The sequence below is a fragment of the Tinamus guttatus genome, unplaced genomic scaffold, assembly GCF_059628265.1.
Source record: "Tinamus guttatus ecotype Peru unplaced genomic scaffold, ASM5962826v1 Tinamus_guttatus_pri_ptg000423l, whole genome shotgun sequence".
Taxonomy (NCBI): Eukaryota; Metazoa; Chordata; class Aves; order Tinamiformes; family Tinamidae; genus Tinamus; species Tinamus guttatus.
Genome location: NW_028288957.1, coordinates 4,367,118 through 4,379,312, shown reverse-complemented (window position 1 = coordinate 4,379,312; position 12,195 = coordinate 4,367,118). Strand labels below are relative to the sequence as shown.

The window sequence follows — 12,195 nt, the reverse complement described above, 5'->3', positions numbered from 1 at the left end:
ATAGGTCAGTTGTAACCCTTGTCTCCTCAGCCAGGGTAATGCAGGGAGGGGTACTCGAAGCAATCAAATCACATCCTCCGTTCTGGTGTGTGACCAGAGTCTCACGCCGGAGTCACTGCCTCATGTGCTGTCTTGCTAGGCAGGGACTGATGGCCCTCATCTTGCTTTATTCTCCAACACAAATGTGTGGGAAAGGGCTTTATGCTTTCTCCTGCTGTTAGGCCAAAGCAGCACATGATTAAATGACTACATAGACACCCTCCCTCAAACACTACACCCAAGAAAGAAGAATTTACGGGAATGGTTTCAGAATAGGGCATGAAGATTTCCTGTCAGCACAAAACACCTTTTGGGAGACATGGAACTTTCCTGTTGCTGTCTTATTTATAACCTTGGCTTCTTATTTCAGGGAGAGGAAATATATTACATCAATGATAATACCAGGTCTGATACCACGAATGTCAAAGTTAGGGAGATAAATGCTATACCTGCACAGCTTAGAGAATGTCTGGGAGGCTCATTTCCTGGGACAGTTATGAAGAGTCCTCACGAGGTAAGGGGGCAAAGCTATTCAGAAAGAAAAGGCAAAGTCAGGGAACTGGCAGCTTCAGTCAGAATGTAAATGCACAATTTATAAAACAATCAAGGGGCTTCTAAGCTTTCAGGAAAGCATTATCTTCAAAAAAGGGCAGAAACATTCAGAAATTTTATGGGGGTTTGACGTAAGTGATCTCCTGCAGGTTAAGATTCCCAAGAACAAAGAACTTGCACTCAGCAAGATATGAAGAAACATAAAAGAGTCTAGAGGTAGGCTAGGGGGTGAGATAATGCTTGTCAAAGGAAGGAAAGCTCACTTGGAGATTTGTTTGGTTCATTTAGAAAAATATCAGACATTCCACTGCAAAATCCTTCATCAGCAGAGCAGATGAAATTACGCCTGGCACCTTATAAATCCAAAGGAATATTTAAACCGGTGTGGAGAGGGTACTGCAACAAGCCAGGTGAAGTCATTGGTGATACAGCTCTAAAGCCTCCTTCAATTCTGATGAACAGCTCCATTTCACAGTAAATAGAACATCTGAGCTAGGCTGTGAGAACACACACAGGCTGCTTCAGATAAATAAAAACCTGTGCCCTGTAGAGCTTGCTGACATGGGTAGCACGCAGTAGGAGCATGTGAAATGATAGCGCACTCTACACTAGCTCCCTGTTGATATCTTCCCAGGAGCTCATTTTTCCCAGCAGTTAAAGATGTTTCTGGTATTCTCAACTGTTTTCTGTCTCCAGCTTGGAAGATTATCTGAACAGCTACAAACATACGCATACATGTTCTTTCTTATCACAAAATTCAAGCTTGTATTTGCTTTTTTAGTGCTCTTCAGACTTTGGACTTAGATCATCTTCTGTGTTAGAAGTTGCTTGAAAATAAGTATTTGGATGTCTCCTACGCAGCTTTTCTCTGACAGCCAGGCAATAAAATGAATCTAGATAGAAGTCAAGGCATTATGTTACTGGCACTTTAGATAATCTTGAGGGTCTATCAGCATGGATCTGTTTGCTAGAACAGTTTCATTATGATTCAGCCTTTAAAAGTTGCTGGGTACCCCAGCTCCAGTGAACTCTGGGTTGAGCTGAGGATGCTCAGCACTGAACAGAATTTGCCCAGAGTGTATGACATTGTTTTGTGCACTGTACACTGACTATCCTGCTGCATGCTCAACTGCAGCTGCACAAATACAGAATGAGGAACAAGTGGCTAGGCAGGAGACCAGTAGGAAGGAATATGAGGATTTTAGTAGATCCTAAGTGTCAGCAGAATTCTGGTTGTGCAAATAAAGGAAGCATCCTATCATGAGACCGGAGAGCAATATGAGATAATGGTCTACTCAGCTAGGGTAAGACCTCTGGGGGTAATGTCCGTGTCCAGCTTTGCTCGCTATTCTTCAAGAAAATTGTGAACAAGGCTTTGGTGGTGCTTACTTTTTCTCTACCACCACGCTAAGCTATGAGAAACTGGCTCCCTTCCATCTTTTAAGGACTAACAGTGTAAAGCAGCCCTAAATCTGGTGTAGGCCACTCTGAAGGCTACTTAGGAGGACAGCATTACAACCAGTTTTAATCGCCCTTGTTTGGTTTCTGAGCTCTCCTTACCTTTTCCGGTGTGTTAGTGTAGAAAAGAGCTTCTTGCTCAGAAATCTGGGTCAAAAGGCATGATAAACGCTGCTATTCAAAATTTTCTAAAAGTAACAGAGAGAAACCATCCCTTCACTGAGCAGAAGCAGAAACGAGCTTTTATTATCAGAAATACTACTTACATGCCACCTGCTGGCTACTGGGAAATAAGGCACACAGGAGAGAGTCAGGATACTTGCAGTACTACTGCAGGGGGAAAAGGATGGTAGAGATAGATGGTCAGGGCTACTGTTTCTTCCAGGAGCATAAGGCATGTCCAAGGTGTATGAATACTTTGCTACGCGGTTACATGAGCATTTAATGCAAAACAGTGACAAGTCACCACTTCAAGAAAATGTGAGGAAAATCCCCATGGTAGAAGAAAGGTTACTTAGTTCCCAGTGTGTCCTGAGTCTGAATTTGAGATTTTCACCCTGGCAAATGGCTTCTATGGGAAGATACTAGCCCTCTGAGCTACTGTCTAAGAGTTGCTGCTGTTTCTTTTCCTATCTCTTTTTAGCTCTGCCTTTGGGCACATCAGAGACAACGAGATAAACAAACCACCTTACTTCTTCATGTGTTTGCACAAATTCACTTGTGCTTCTCCCTTCTAACTCCAGCCCCTGTTTGCCTTCCTCCACTCTGCTGTGCATCCTCTTTTACTACAGAGCAATCTCCCCAAGTCTACCCATTGGAATGCAAAGAAGAAAGAACACACTAGCAAAAGGGTAGGGTAAAAAAAAAACTCAAGATGAATAATAGGCAAGACAGGGGTCTTTTGTGTAATATTCTCTACGTTGGAAGAATCAATGGTGATGAACATGTTTACACTTTACTATACTGCTACTGCAAAGCGTACGTACCAAAGTATGCTTATACACCATTAGTACTTGGCATCTGTTTTATCATTAGGCAACATGGTAAGCAAGTTACCACTCTATTATTTTTTAGGAACCATGCCAGCACAAATTTCATAAGATCAGATATGGAGCCTGGTACCTTGACCCTAAAACATGGAAAAAACAAAAAGTGGGTGAACCTTTAATGGATCCAAAAGAAATGGACGATGGCGTTAAGGATGTCATGGCACCATCCAACACAAAGGTACCATAAACACTGTGAAATCATGGACACAGTTCAGATGAGTCAAAAACTACACAGTGCCACAGTGCATTGTAGAGGAACTTAACCGAGCACCATGTGCAATGCTGACAGGAAACAGGCCTCCTACTATTTACCTTACCAGTTACAGTGGCTATTTTTTTACCTTTTGACACTAAAAAGCCACAGCATAAGGCCTGGAAAAATGCAAATACAGGCAGCCCTTGTTCATCAAGACCTGCTACCTGCCTCCGGTACCTATTAGCTGTTGTCCTACCCCTTCTCATTAGGGTTGCTTAAAAGTCCCACTGGGATTTCTTCCATGCTGCCTTTTTGCCCAGCAAGAGCTCCCTGCAAATGGCCTCAAGCAAATCTTTTTCCTGAATTGTCTGTAGAATTCCAGGTGTCCCAGTAGCAGAGCCAAAGGGGGTAACAGGGCTGCTTAACTAGCGATTTTTTCTCTACTTGTTCATGTCACCATTTGATCCATCACAAAAATAAAACCAGGGGAAGCACTGCATTCACATAAGGGTTGTTTAAGAGCAGTGCTCTCCAACATCCTTAATGCAGTAATTGAAATCACTGGTGGATCAGACAGTGGAAACTGGAGAGGTTCATAAACACTCCTGAAACAACATTCCCTGCTGCTACAGTTGGAACCAGGACAGTCAGGTAGATGGACTGAATCTAGAGGGCATTTCTTACACTTTTAAATTACACCTGAGATTCCCTGTCGCCACACTAGGTGGCACAGCTTACAGAGTCAAACCCAGAAAGTTAATTTGAGAGACAGAATGAACCTGGGCCAGGGCTTTCTAATAACAGCCATGGCTGCATAGTTGTTGTTTATAGAATTGTCCAAAGTAAATATGCAGCCTGCTGTTCTGCTTTAGAAATGTGAGATGGGGGCAGGTTTGAGGCTCCTGCTCTTGCCCTAGCCAGTTGGCTGGTAAGTCTACAAAGTCACATGCAGCCTTTCAAAATAAGGTTCTGCAATTGCAGCTGCATTTGCTGAATAAACAGTGCTGCAATGACACTTAAGTGCTTACTAACTTCCAAAAGAAAGCCACATCAGAAATGATGAGAAACTAAAATCTTGCATTATTTAGAAACAGAATTGTTAATATCCTTGAGACTCAAAAAACGCCTCCTTGTCCCTTTACTGCACTGTTCCCATGAAAAGTGTTTCCATGAACACTTTAAAAAACAAACAAAAAATGTAAGATGCATTCTGCAGCCTTTCTATTAATTTGCTTTGGAAATTCTCTTAGGATATTGCCCCGTCCCCTGGGATGCATGCATTTAAGGAATTCCTGGAGAGAAAAGGCTATCGGAAGCCCAGGGTAAGTTACTAGCTAGGACGATCCGTGCATTTGCATTGGAAACAGCGACCTCTGTGCTCAGCATCCTGTAGTTCTTGAGATGTCACTCTCCTCACTTCTCTTCTGTCAAGCATCTCTCTCTCTCTCTCTAACACATGGTGAGTGATCAGTGGCCCAGGAATTTCCATCTTCACATTCACGGAGATATTGTTCTAAGAAAAGAAAATCCAAAGCAAGTTATACACAGCCTAAACTCCCAAGGCATAAATTCTCTGCTACCTGGACAGGGCACTATTATTAAAACCATAGCTGAAACACTTTCCGTTTAATCCAGCTTAAATGCTCGTAGCCTCTGAATGGGTCTGCCTTTCCCTCAGCTCAGAAGCAGGAGCTCCCTTTTCCCTCTGACTCTGCACAAAACAGAAGGCACTTTGAGCTAGCAGCAACTGGCAGCAGGCTGGGAGCTCAGCAGAATGAGCGTGTCAGGAAAGGGTTATAAAACTGTTCTTCCCTGCTTGGGAGGGCTCCAGAGCTATGTGGGAAACTTTTCTCTGGTGGCACCTAGGTCACTGTCACTTGTCTTGGCTGAGCCATTCAAACTCATTTCTAGTAACCACACTTTTTACTGTGCGCATTTTGTTTTAGTTTCTTCTGCAGACAATGGATGAAGAGGAGGCTGAAGCAACAGACAATGAGTTTGAGAGAGAAAAAGAACCAGAAGAGACCTTTGCTCATTTCTCATTAAAGGAGCACGCTTCCTTTATGCACTCTGTCTTTAATCTCTCCAACTTCTAAGTCTTCAAAATAAACCGTTCCTTAAAGATGTAACTTCTAAACTGTGTCAGTTCTGTTTCTCCTCTTTTCTAAGATGTTTTAGCAGACATATTGAAAGAAAGAAATGTTGGGATTAACAGATCCAAACCCTGCCTACTGAGCTGTTCTCAAAACTGGCAGAAGGATGCTCTTGCACTGTGGTAAGAAAGGTATGGATTTCTGCCTGCTCTGTTTCAGGGAAGTGGTTAGGAATATTCAGCTACAGTGCACACTTACTACCTAAAGCTCAACAGCCAGTAGGGACTATAACTGAAAAGCACAGCTGTGCTAAGTGTTGTATAAATACAGACCAAGAGATTGTTTCTGCTGCGAAGACTAAAAAAAGGTATTTAAGCAAACTACAGAATTGTAGTCTACTGTGCCAGGAACAGTTAACTCACTGAATTTAACTTTTTATTAGAAATAATAACTCTAAGCTGCAGATACTCATCTCATACATCAAAACACAAAAGCACATACTTATGCTGACAAAAGCACGTATTTATACTGAAGCACAAGTTCAGCACTTTGTTGGAGAAAGGTATCTTATTTGTCAGAATATGGCTTTGGTGCCTTCACAGATATGGACCTGTACCACACCAATGAGGGAACTCCACTCTGAAGCCTGCACACTTGTGCTTCTATAAATTTACTTGACATTTCATGTCCTGTTAAGCTGATATAGCATTGATCTAAATGACACTGAAAGATTAAGAACCTTGCCTACTGGAAATAGATTTATTTGGATATCCACTTAGCCACTCTCTTTTCTAATGAGATGGCTGGCAAGATCTCATCAGGGGGTCTTTAGATCTAAATAAAGACAACACCTTGGTGCGGATAAAGGAACCGTGCTTAGGAAATCGGTGGTCAAAAATGAATGGACCTACCCCCCCTTAACATTTCTCTGCTGTTAACAGAGTTAATAGTCCAACCTGCACTAGTTTGCTAAATATTTTGAATATTTGTCACTCCAGGATTCTATCAATTTGAAATACTAAATCATAACATCTTTTACTGAATTCCGGGAGTAAGACTTACTTAGAGTAAGATTATCTACAGAATCCTTGAATTCTGAATTAAAATCAGACATCACCACTTTGAGAGGAGCAGAACTGGGTAGGAAAATGAAGCTATACTAAACTAATTGTCAATATGATTTCGCACTAATGGAGTCTGCAGTCCTGCCAGTCCAAAAAAAGCCTCCCGGCATAATAGAAATGACGGAGGAGCATGACGATGTTAAGAAATCCAATTGCCAGCATTAGCACGCGTGGTGGTAGCAGCACCTTTATCTCAAGGCTCAGAGACACCAGAGAAGCACAGCCCAATGCTCAGCAGGACAAGCATTGAAGGCACGAGCAAGTTAGCCGTCCTTGGCACCCACAGATCTTGCATTAGAGCATATAAATCACAGCACTACCAGTACTGCTAAAATTAAGCTCCACATACTCCTGCCCTTACTAAAGCTACAAGCTCACCAAGCACAAATGCACCTTCTGTGAAAAAGAAAAGGAAAAAAATGGGGGGAAAAAAGGGAGGAAAAAAAAGGAAAAGGAAAAAAAAAAAGGGAAGAAGAAAAAAGCGAAAAAGGGAGGTGGGGAGGGAAGAATTCATGTGTCCTCTCCTTGCTTTTGCATTACCCTTGATTTAAAAATTGCAAGAAAAAAAATTGCAAGGGGCAATACCTCTATCTTAGACAGACTGCCTAGCTACAGAAGAAAATAATGAAAGAAGGGGAAATTAAATTAAATTAAATTAAAACACGACAGAAAAGTCAAGGAGAGAATGAGAAACGACAAAGCCTTTTAACTTTCTCCCAACTTGCTATTGCTCACTTTAGTCCTCGTTTGCATTCCTTAGAGGGACTTCAAAGGCAGCCTAGGTAGAGAAGGGACCGAAGGGAAACGCGGGTGCCACAGAAACAGCACAGAATTACTGGGAACCGCTTAAAACCTCTTTCTTTTTAAAATAAGCCTCGGAAGGAGGAAAACAGAGACGAGCGGGGGAGGAGATCCCGGGCTGCTCCCCCGCGCCCGAGGCTCCCCCTCACCGCGGCCGCGAGGGGCGGTGCCAACGGCTGCCCCAACGCTCCTAAAGGTCGCGCGCGCCGGGGGCGGCTCGCGGCTCCTCCTCGCCGCCGGGACCGCGTTTAAAGCGGCGCCGCCGCCGCCCCACTCCTGCGCCCGGCCATGGCCCGCGACCGCGGCCCGCCCGTGCTGCGGCAGCCGCCGCCGGCCGCCCAGCCGCGGCTGCCCCCGGCCACCAGCGCGCTGCCCGGCTGGGGCTGGGGCTGGCTGGGAGCGGGGCTTTGGCCCGCGCTCCTCGTGGGGCTGCTGGCCGCGCTCGCCGCCTGGCTCTGGTACGGCGGCGCCGACGGGCGAGGCGAGCAGAGCGGCGAGGAGGCGGCTCCGCGCCGGGCCGTCCCGCGCGCCGGGACCCCGCCGCCGCGCGGCGAAGCGGCCACAGGTAGCGGGGCCGGGGCGAGCGGGGAGGGGGGCTCCCCGGCGCCGCGCGGGTGCGCTGCCCGCGGGGCGGTGCTGAGCTTGGCTTTACCGAGTTTTAACCGAGTCTTGTGCCTAGCCGAGCTCCCGGCCAGCGGCGAGCACGGCCTGCGGGAAGCCAAGGCGGCTGCCGAGAAGCCAGGAGAGGATGTGGCGGCTGCAGCGAGGACGGAGCTTAACCACGTCCAAAGCGATGGAGAAGCTCGCGAGCCTGCGGAGACGGAGCTGCTGCTGGCCAAGCAGCCTGTCGCCAGTGCGACCGACTCCCGGGAGCATCCCAAGGAGGTGCCCGGGGGCTGTGCGGGGGAGCCACGGCCCCTGAAGGGACAGGCAAGCGATGGCTGGTGTATGATGGGCTTGGCAGAAGCCCCTGGTGAAGCGCATAAGGACACGGCTGAAGAGCAGCTGGGTCGGCCAGCGGAGAGTCGGGACTTGGACCACGAAGAGTGGGAGGTTGTTTCTGAGCACCAGGCCTGGGGGGAGGCTGCTAAGAGCAGCAGCGCCGAAGACTGTGATTGCAAGGAATGGGAACAAGGAGACTGCCCTGATGGGGACTTGAAAGCTAAGAGGGTTGCAGCCGTGCCCCCCATGCTCCAAAATATCCACGTGACTTTCCGTGTGCACTATATCACACACTCGGATGCTCAGCTCATTGGCGTTACGGGTGACCATGAGTGTCTCGGCCAGTGGCACAGCTACGTACCACTCAAGTATGACAAGGATGGCTTCTGGTCCGAATCCATTACATTGCCAGTGGACACCAGAGTAGAGTGGAAATTTATCTTAGTGGAGAACGGCAAGGTCAGACGTTGGGAGGAATGCAGCAACAGAACCCTAGTGACTGCACATGAAGATCAGATGGCCCACCAATGGTGGGGGTATCATTAATTAGACCTTGGAAGTTGCTTATTTCATGGCAAACCTGCTTAGATGAATCGCAGAGCCCTGAAACCCAACCTTCCTTCAGTAGGAGATAATCTCAATTGCAGAGCTCTATATGTCTTTTGTCAAACCTGGCTAAACTGAACAAGCAGCAGATCTTGTTGTCTTTAGGAGATAACTTAGCAAGCTGACAAGTCAACCTCAAAGCCTTCTGAAGATGTGCAAAGGCAAGAGCAGAGTTTCAAGCAGCTGCCTGTCAGGATAATCTGGACCCTGGACTTTAGTTTGTGTTGCTTAGAGTGGGGCTGTGGGATAAATTGTTGTACAAACTGCTTAGGGCTTTAAAAGTATCCTAGAAAGTGTGGCTGCCTACACTGTAACAGGAACTTAAGTGTTTTAACTTATGTAATGTATAAAGAAGCAATAAAGATTTCAGACCGACAGTCCTTTGTAACTTTGCCTGTGAACTGACTCTTAATTCAAGTTGGATATAACTGACCTGTACTTTCAGTACAAAAAGCTCCCCAGAAGTGGCTTCCCCACTGGAGTAATGAAGGGTTGAACTCTTCAGTACTTGATTTGCTACTCCCTGCTCTCAGGACCTACCTCAGCCCAAGTGAAGGCTTGGCAGATAGGTCTCTTTTAGGTTAGATCATCCCACTAAGCAGAGAGCAAAGGTCAGAAGCTACTGTCTGATGAGCTTAATAAATTACTTGGTCAGGGAGGGTCTAGGCTTTAGAAAAAACCTGGACAGCAGTGATGGCTAAGGGATGGGATTCTGTCTGAAACAGAGCACAAGTGTGTACAAAGTTGAGAAATTGCAGCAATGTTGTGGGAATTGTAGAGATTAGCAATTTAAGGGGGAGGACCTGCTGCCAAGAACTCCCTGAAATGTTGTTCCTAGGTCTTCAGTGCCAGCTGTTTCAATATACAAATCCATTCTGAGTGGGCTGCATTGCCTGCTCATGTAGGCATGGTCACAGAATAGCTAAAAATGGGCAGGAGTCTTTTTTTGAGGGGAGGTTTAAGACAAGTCTAATCTTCTTTCTTAAGAGACTTAATATGCAAGAGAACATTGCATAAAAGGGTGGTGGGAAAGAGTTCAAAGACTGAACTCTTTAACTCTCAAAAGGGAGAAGGCAGTGCTGTCAACTTGGGAGCAAACTGGTGGATCTTGAAGGAAGAGGTCTTGCACATGTGTGCACACATATATACTAGTCCTCAAATTCTTCTGAGAAAACTAATACTACAGTTAGATATTTAGTGCATCAATTTGAAAGGACTGTCACTTCCTTAGAGGTATACCCTAGGTTGAGAATATTAACATGAAGCTTCCTGCAACAGAGGAACTACTGCTGTGGTGTAACAAATACTCCTGCCGCTTGCATTCTGTGTACAAACAGAACACACTAAGGTCTGTCAATGACTGGATACACAAAACGTGTGTGGGTTTCAGTCAAACTCGTAGCTTTAACAGAATAAGCAGAATCTTATTGCAACTACTGGCCTCATTTTGTAATTACATTTTTGTACTTGCCTTTTCTACCAGTAAATTATATACTCAAGGGGTACAGTTGAAATGGGATTTTAAGAACTACTCAAACTGAAGCTAAGTATGTGATTTCAGAATGCCCCAGGTTCTTTTTGCCCATTGCTGCTATTTTTTTCAAATAGTAAGGCACTGGGAACTTAAAAAACACTTGTTGAATTGCCTTTACCATTTGAGCAGAATTATACACGCACAGGAGGCCTGTCTGAGAAGATTAACTCTGTTATTAGATTAAGATGGTCACTAGAAAGCCACTTAACCTATACTAGAATAGATCCTCTAATGCAATCATGAACACGTTTCAGGCTAACTCTGAAGAGTTTCAAATTATAAGTGAGGACACTTTTTTAAAATTAAACACCCTGCACTTTGATCTCACAGACAGAGCATATAGTCTTCATGGTTGAATCATCTTACTGAATGACCAAGAAAATTTATACACAGACTGTACTGCACTTCTAAAACACTATGGCGTTCACATTAGTCCTGGCTAGCAGGGCCCATGATATGTAAATGAAGTGTCATTTGTATGGTGAATGAAACAAATCAGGATTTCAATATCAAAGAAATAGTTAATGAGAATTTTCTCTGCGTTTATGGAGGTAACTTCTTGCTGAACGGTACAATCGCTCAGCCTTAAGGTGGAGTTAAGCAGGTATAAACTTGCTTTCTTATATAAAGCCTGTCATACTAGCAAAGGCTGACAACTTGTCTAGGACAGTGCTCTGACTTTGAGCGCGGGTGGGAGCTATATGTGGGAAGTCACTGTTGACATTCCTATGAAGATATAGCAGCCTTGCAGGCAGCAGCTTGGGATTTCTGAAAGCAAATGACACACTGCCTCATTCAGCTTGGCAAAGAGACAGAGAGACACTGACTTAGATTGTAGGTCTTTGGTTGCAATCTGCTGTTAGCTGTTGCCAACTCGTCTATTTTTAATGTAATCCAGTCTCATTTGCGAAGCACTTTGGTGTACAAATACCAAGTCGTAAAGTTGCTGGTAAGCTGAGCAGACAGCCTAGGGCTGGAAGGGGGACTTTGGGCAGAAATTAGTTAGTGGGATACAGAAACTTGCATCGTAACTTCCTGCTTATTTATTTTGCAGGTGCCTTGGCAGAAAGCAAGCCCCTTATATGCAATGGAAGTTCAACTTATTGCTAGGAGTCTCTGTACATGATCCACTCGAACACAGGAGACAAGTTTTATCACTAGGGAGTTGGTTGCTATCTGCAGTGGCAAAATTTGCCTAAACAGGCCGCCAATCACCCATACACCTGTATTTGTATACCACAGGAAAACAAAGTGCTAGTCACACTGTGAAGTCTGGGGCACAGATAATCTGGTCTTGGCCCTGCTAATCCATGGCCTTTTCACCTTCCCAAGCTCATGTTTTCCTTTCTGGTGGTGGCAGAGAGGGAGCCCAGACCTGCGCCCAACTCTGCTGGGTTCCAGCACACAGATGTCAGGCTGCTTTTCTGCTTGGCAGATCTCCTCTCTCCCTGGCTATCTGCACCCCTCCACCTGCTCCCTTCCATTCTCCCGGGCCTTTAGAAACTAACTTGGATGCTTGAGCACAGCTGGAAAGGCACTTGCCATTGACCTTTTGAGCCTGCTGTGCTGCCTACTCCATACAAGCTCTCACCCACATCACCTCTTTCTTACAAAAGCCTTGGTAAATCTCTACTATGTAAAACCATGATGCAAAACCCACCAAAAACACCATGTCAATTCAACTGATTCCTAGGAAGAGGCACAGAATCATAGAATCATAGAATGCTTAGGGTTCGAAGGGACCTCTAGAGATCATCTAGTCCAACCCCCCTGCATACGCAGGGTCACCTAAAGCACGTGG

General features: G+C 45.3%; 1 protein-coding gene across 2 annotated transcripts; it reads left to right on the top strand.

The window, feature by feature from the left end:
- Positions 1-7,600: 7,600 nt before the first annotated feature.
- STBD1 (starch binding domain 1) lies at positions 7,601-8,995 on the top strand. 2 transcript variants are annotated; one of them, XM_088531556.1, is made up of 2 exons: positions 7,601-7,870; positions 7,997-8,995. In XM_088531556.1, the coding sequence occupies exons 1-2, from the start codon at positions 7,601-7,603 to the stop codon at positions 8,798-8,800; spliced, it is 1,074 nt and encodes a 357-aa protein (XP_088387682.1). In that variant the 3' UTR covers positions 8,801-8,995. The 2 variants fall into 2 exon arrangements, with proteins under 2 accessions (XP_088387682.1, XP_088387681.1); XM_088531555.1 differs by having other exon boundaries at positions 7,601-7,877; positions 7,992-8,995.
- The last annotated feature ends 3,200 nt before the right edge of the window (positions 8,996-12,195 follow it).

What these genes read in the sequence shown, in the direction of transcription:
- STBD1 (XM_088531555.1), top strand. Translation starts at nt 7,601, where the DNA reads ATGGCCCGCGACCGCGGCCCGCCCGTGCTGCGGCAGCCGCCGCCGGCC. An exon ending in GCGCGGCGAAGCGGCCACAG is followed by an intron (nt 7,878 to 7,991) that starts GTAGCGGGGCCG and finishes TCTTGTGCCTAG; the next exon opens with CCGAGCTCCCGGCCAGCGGC.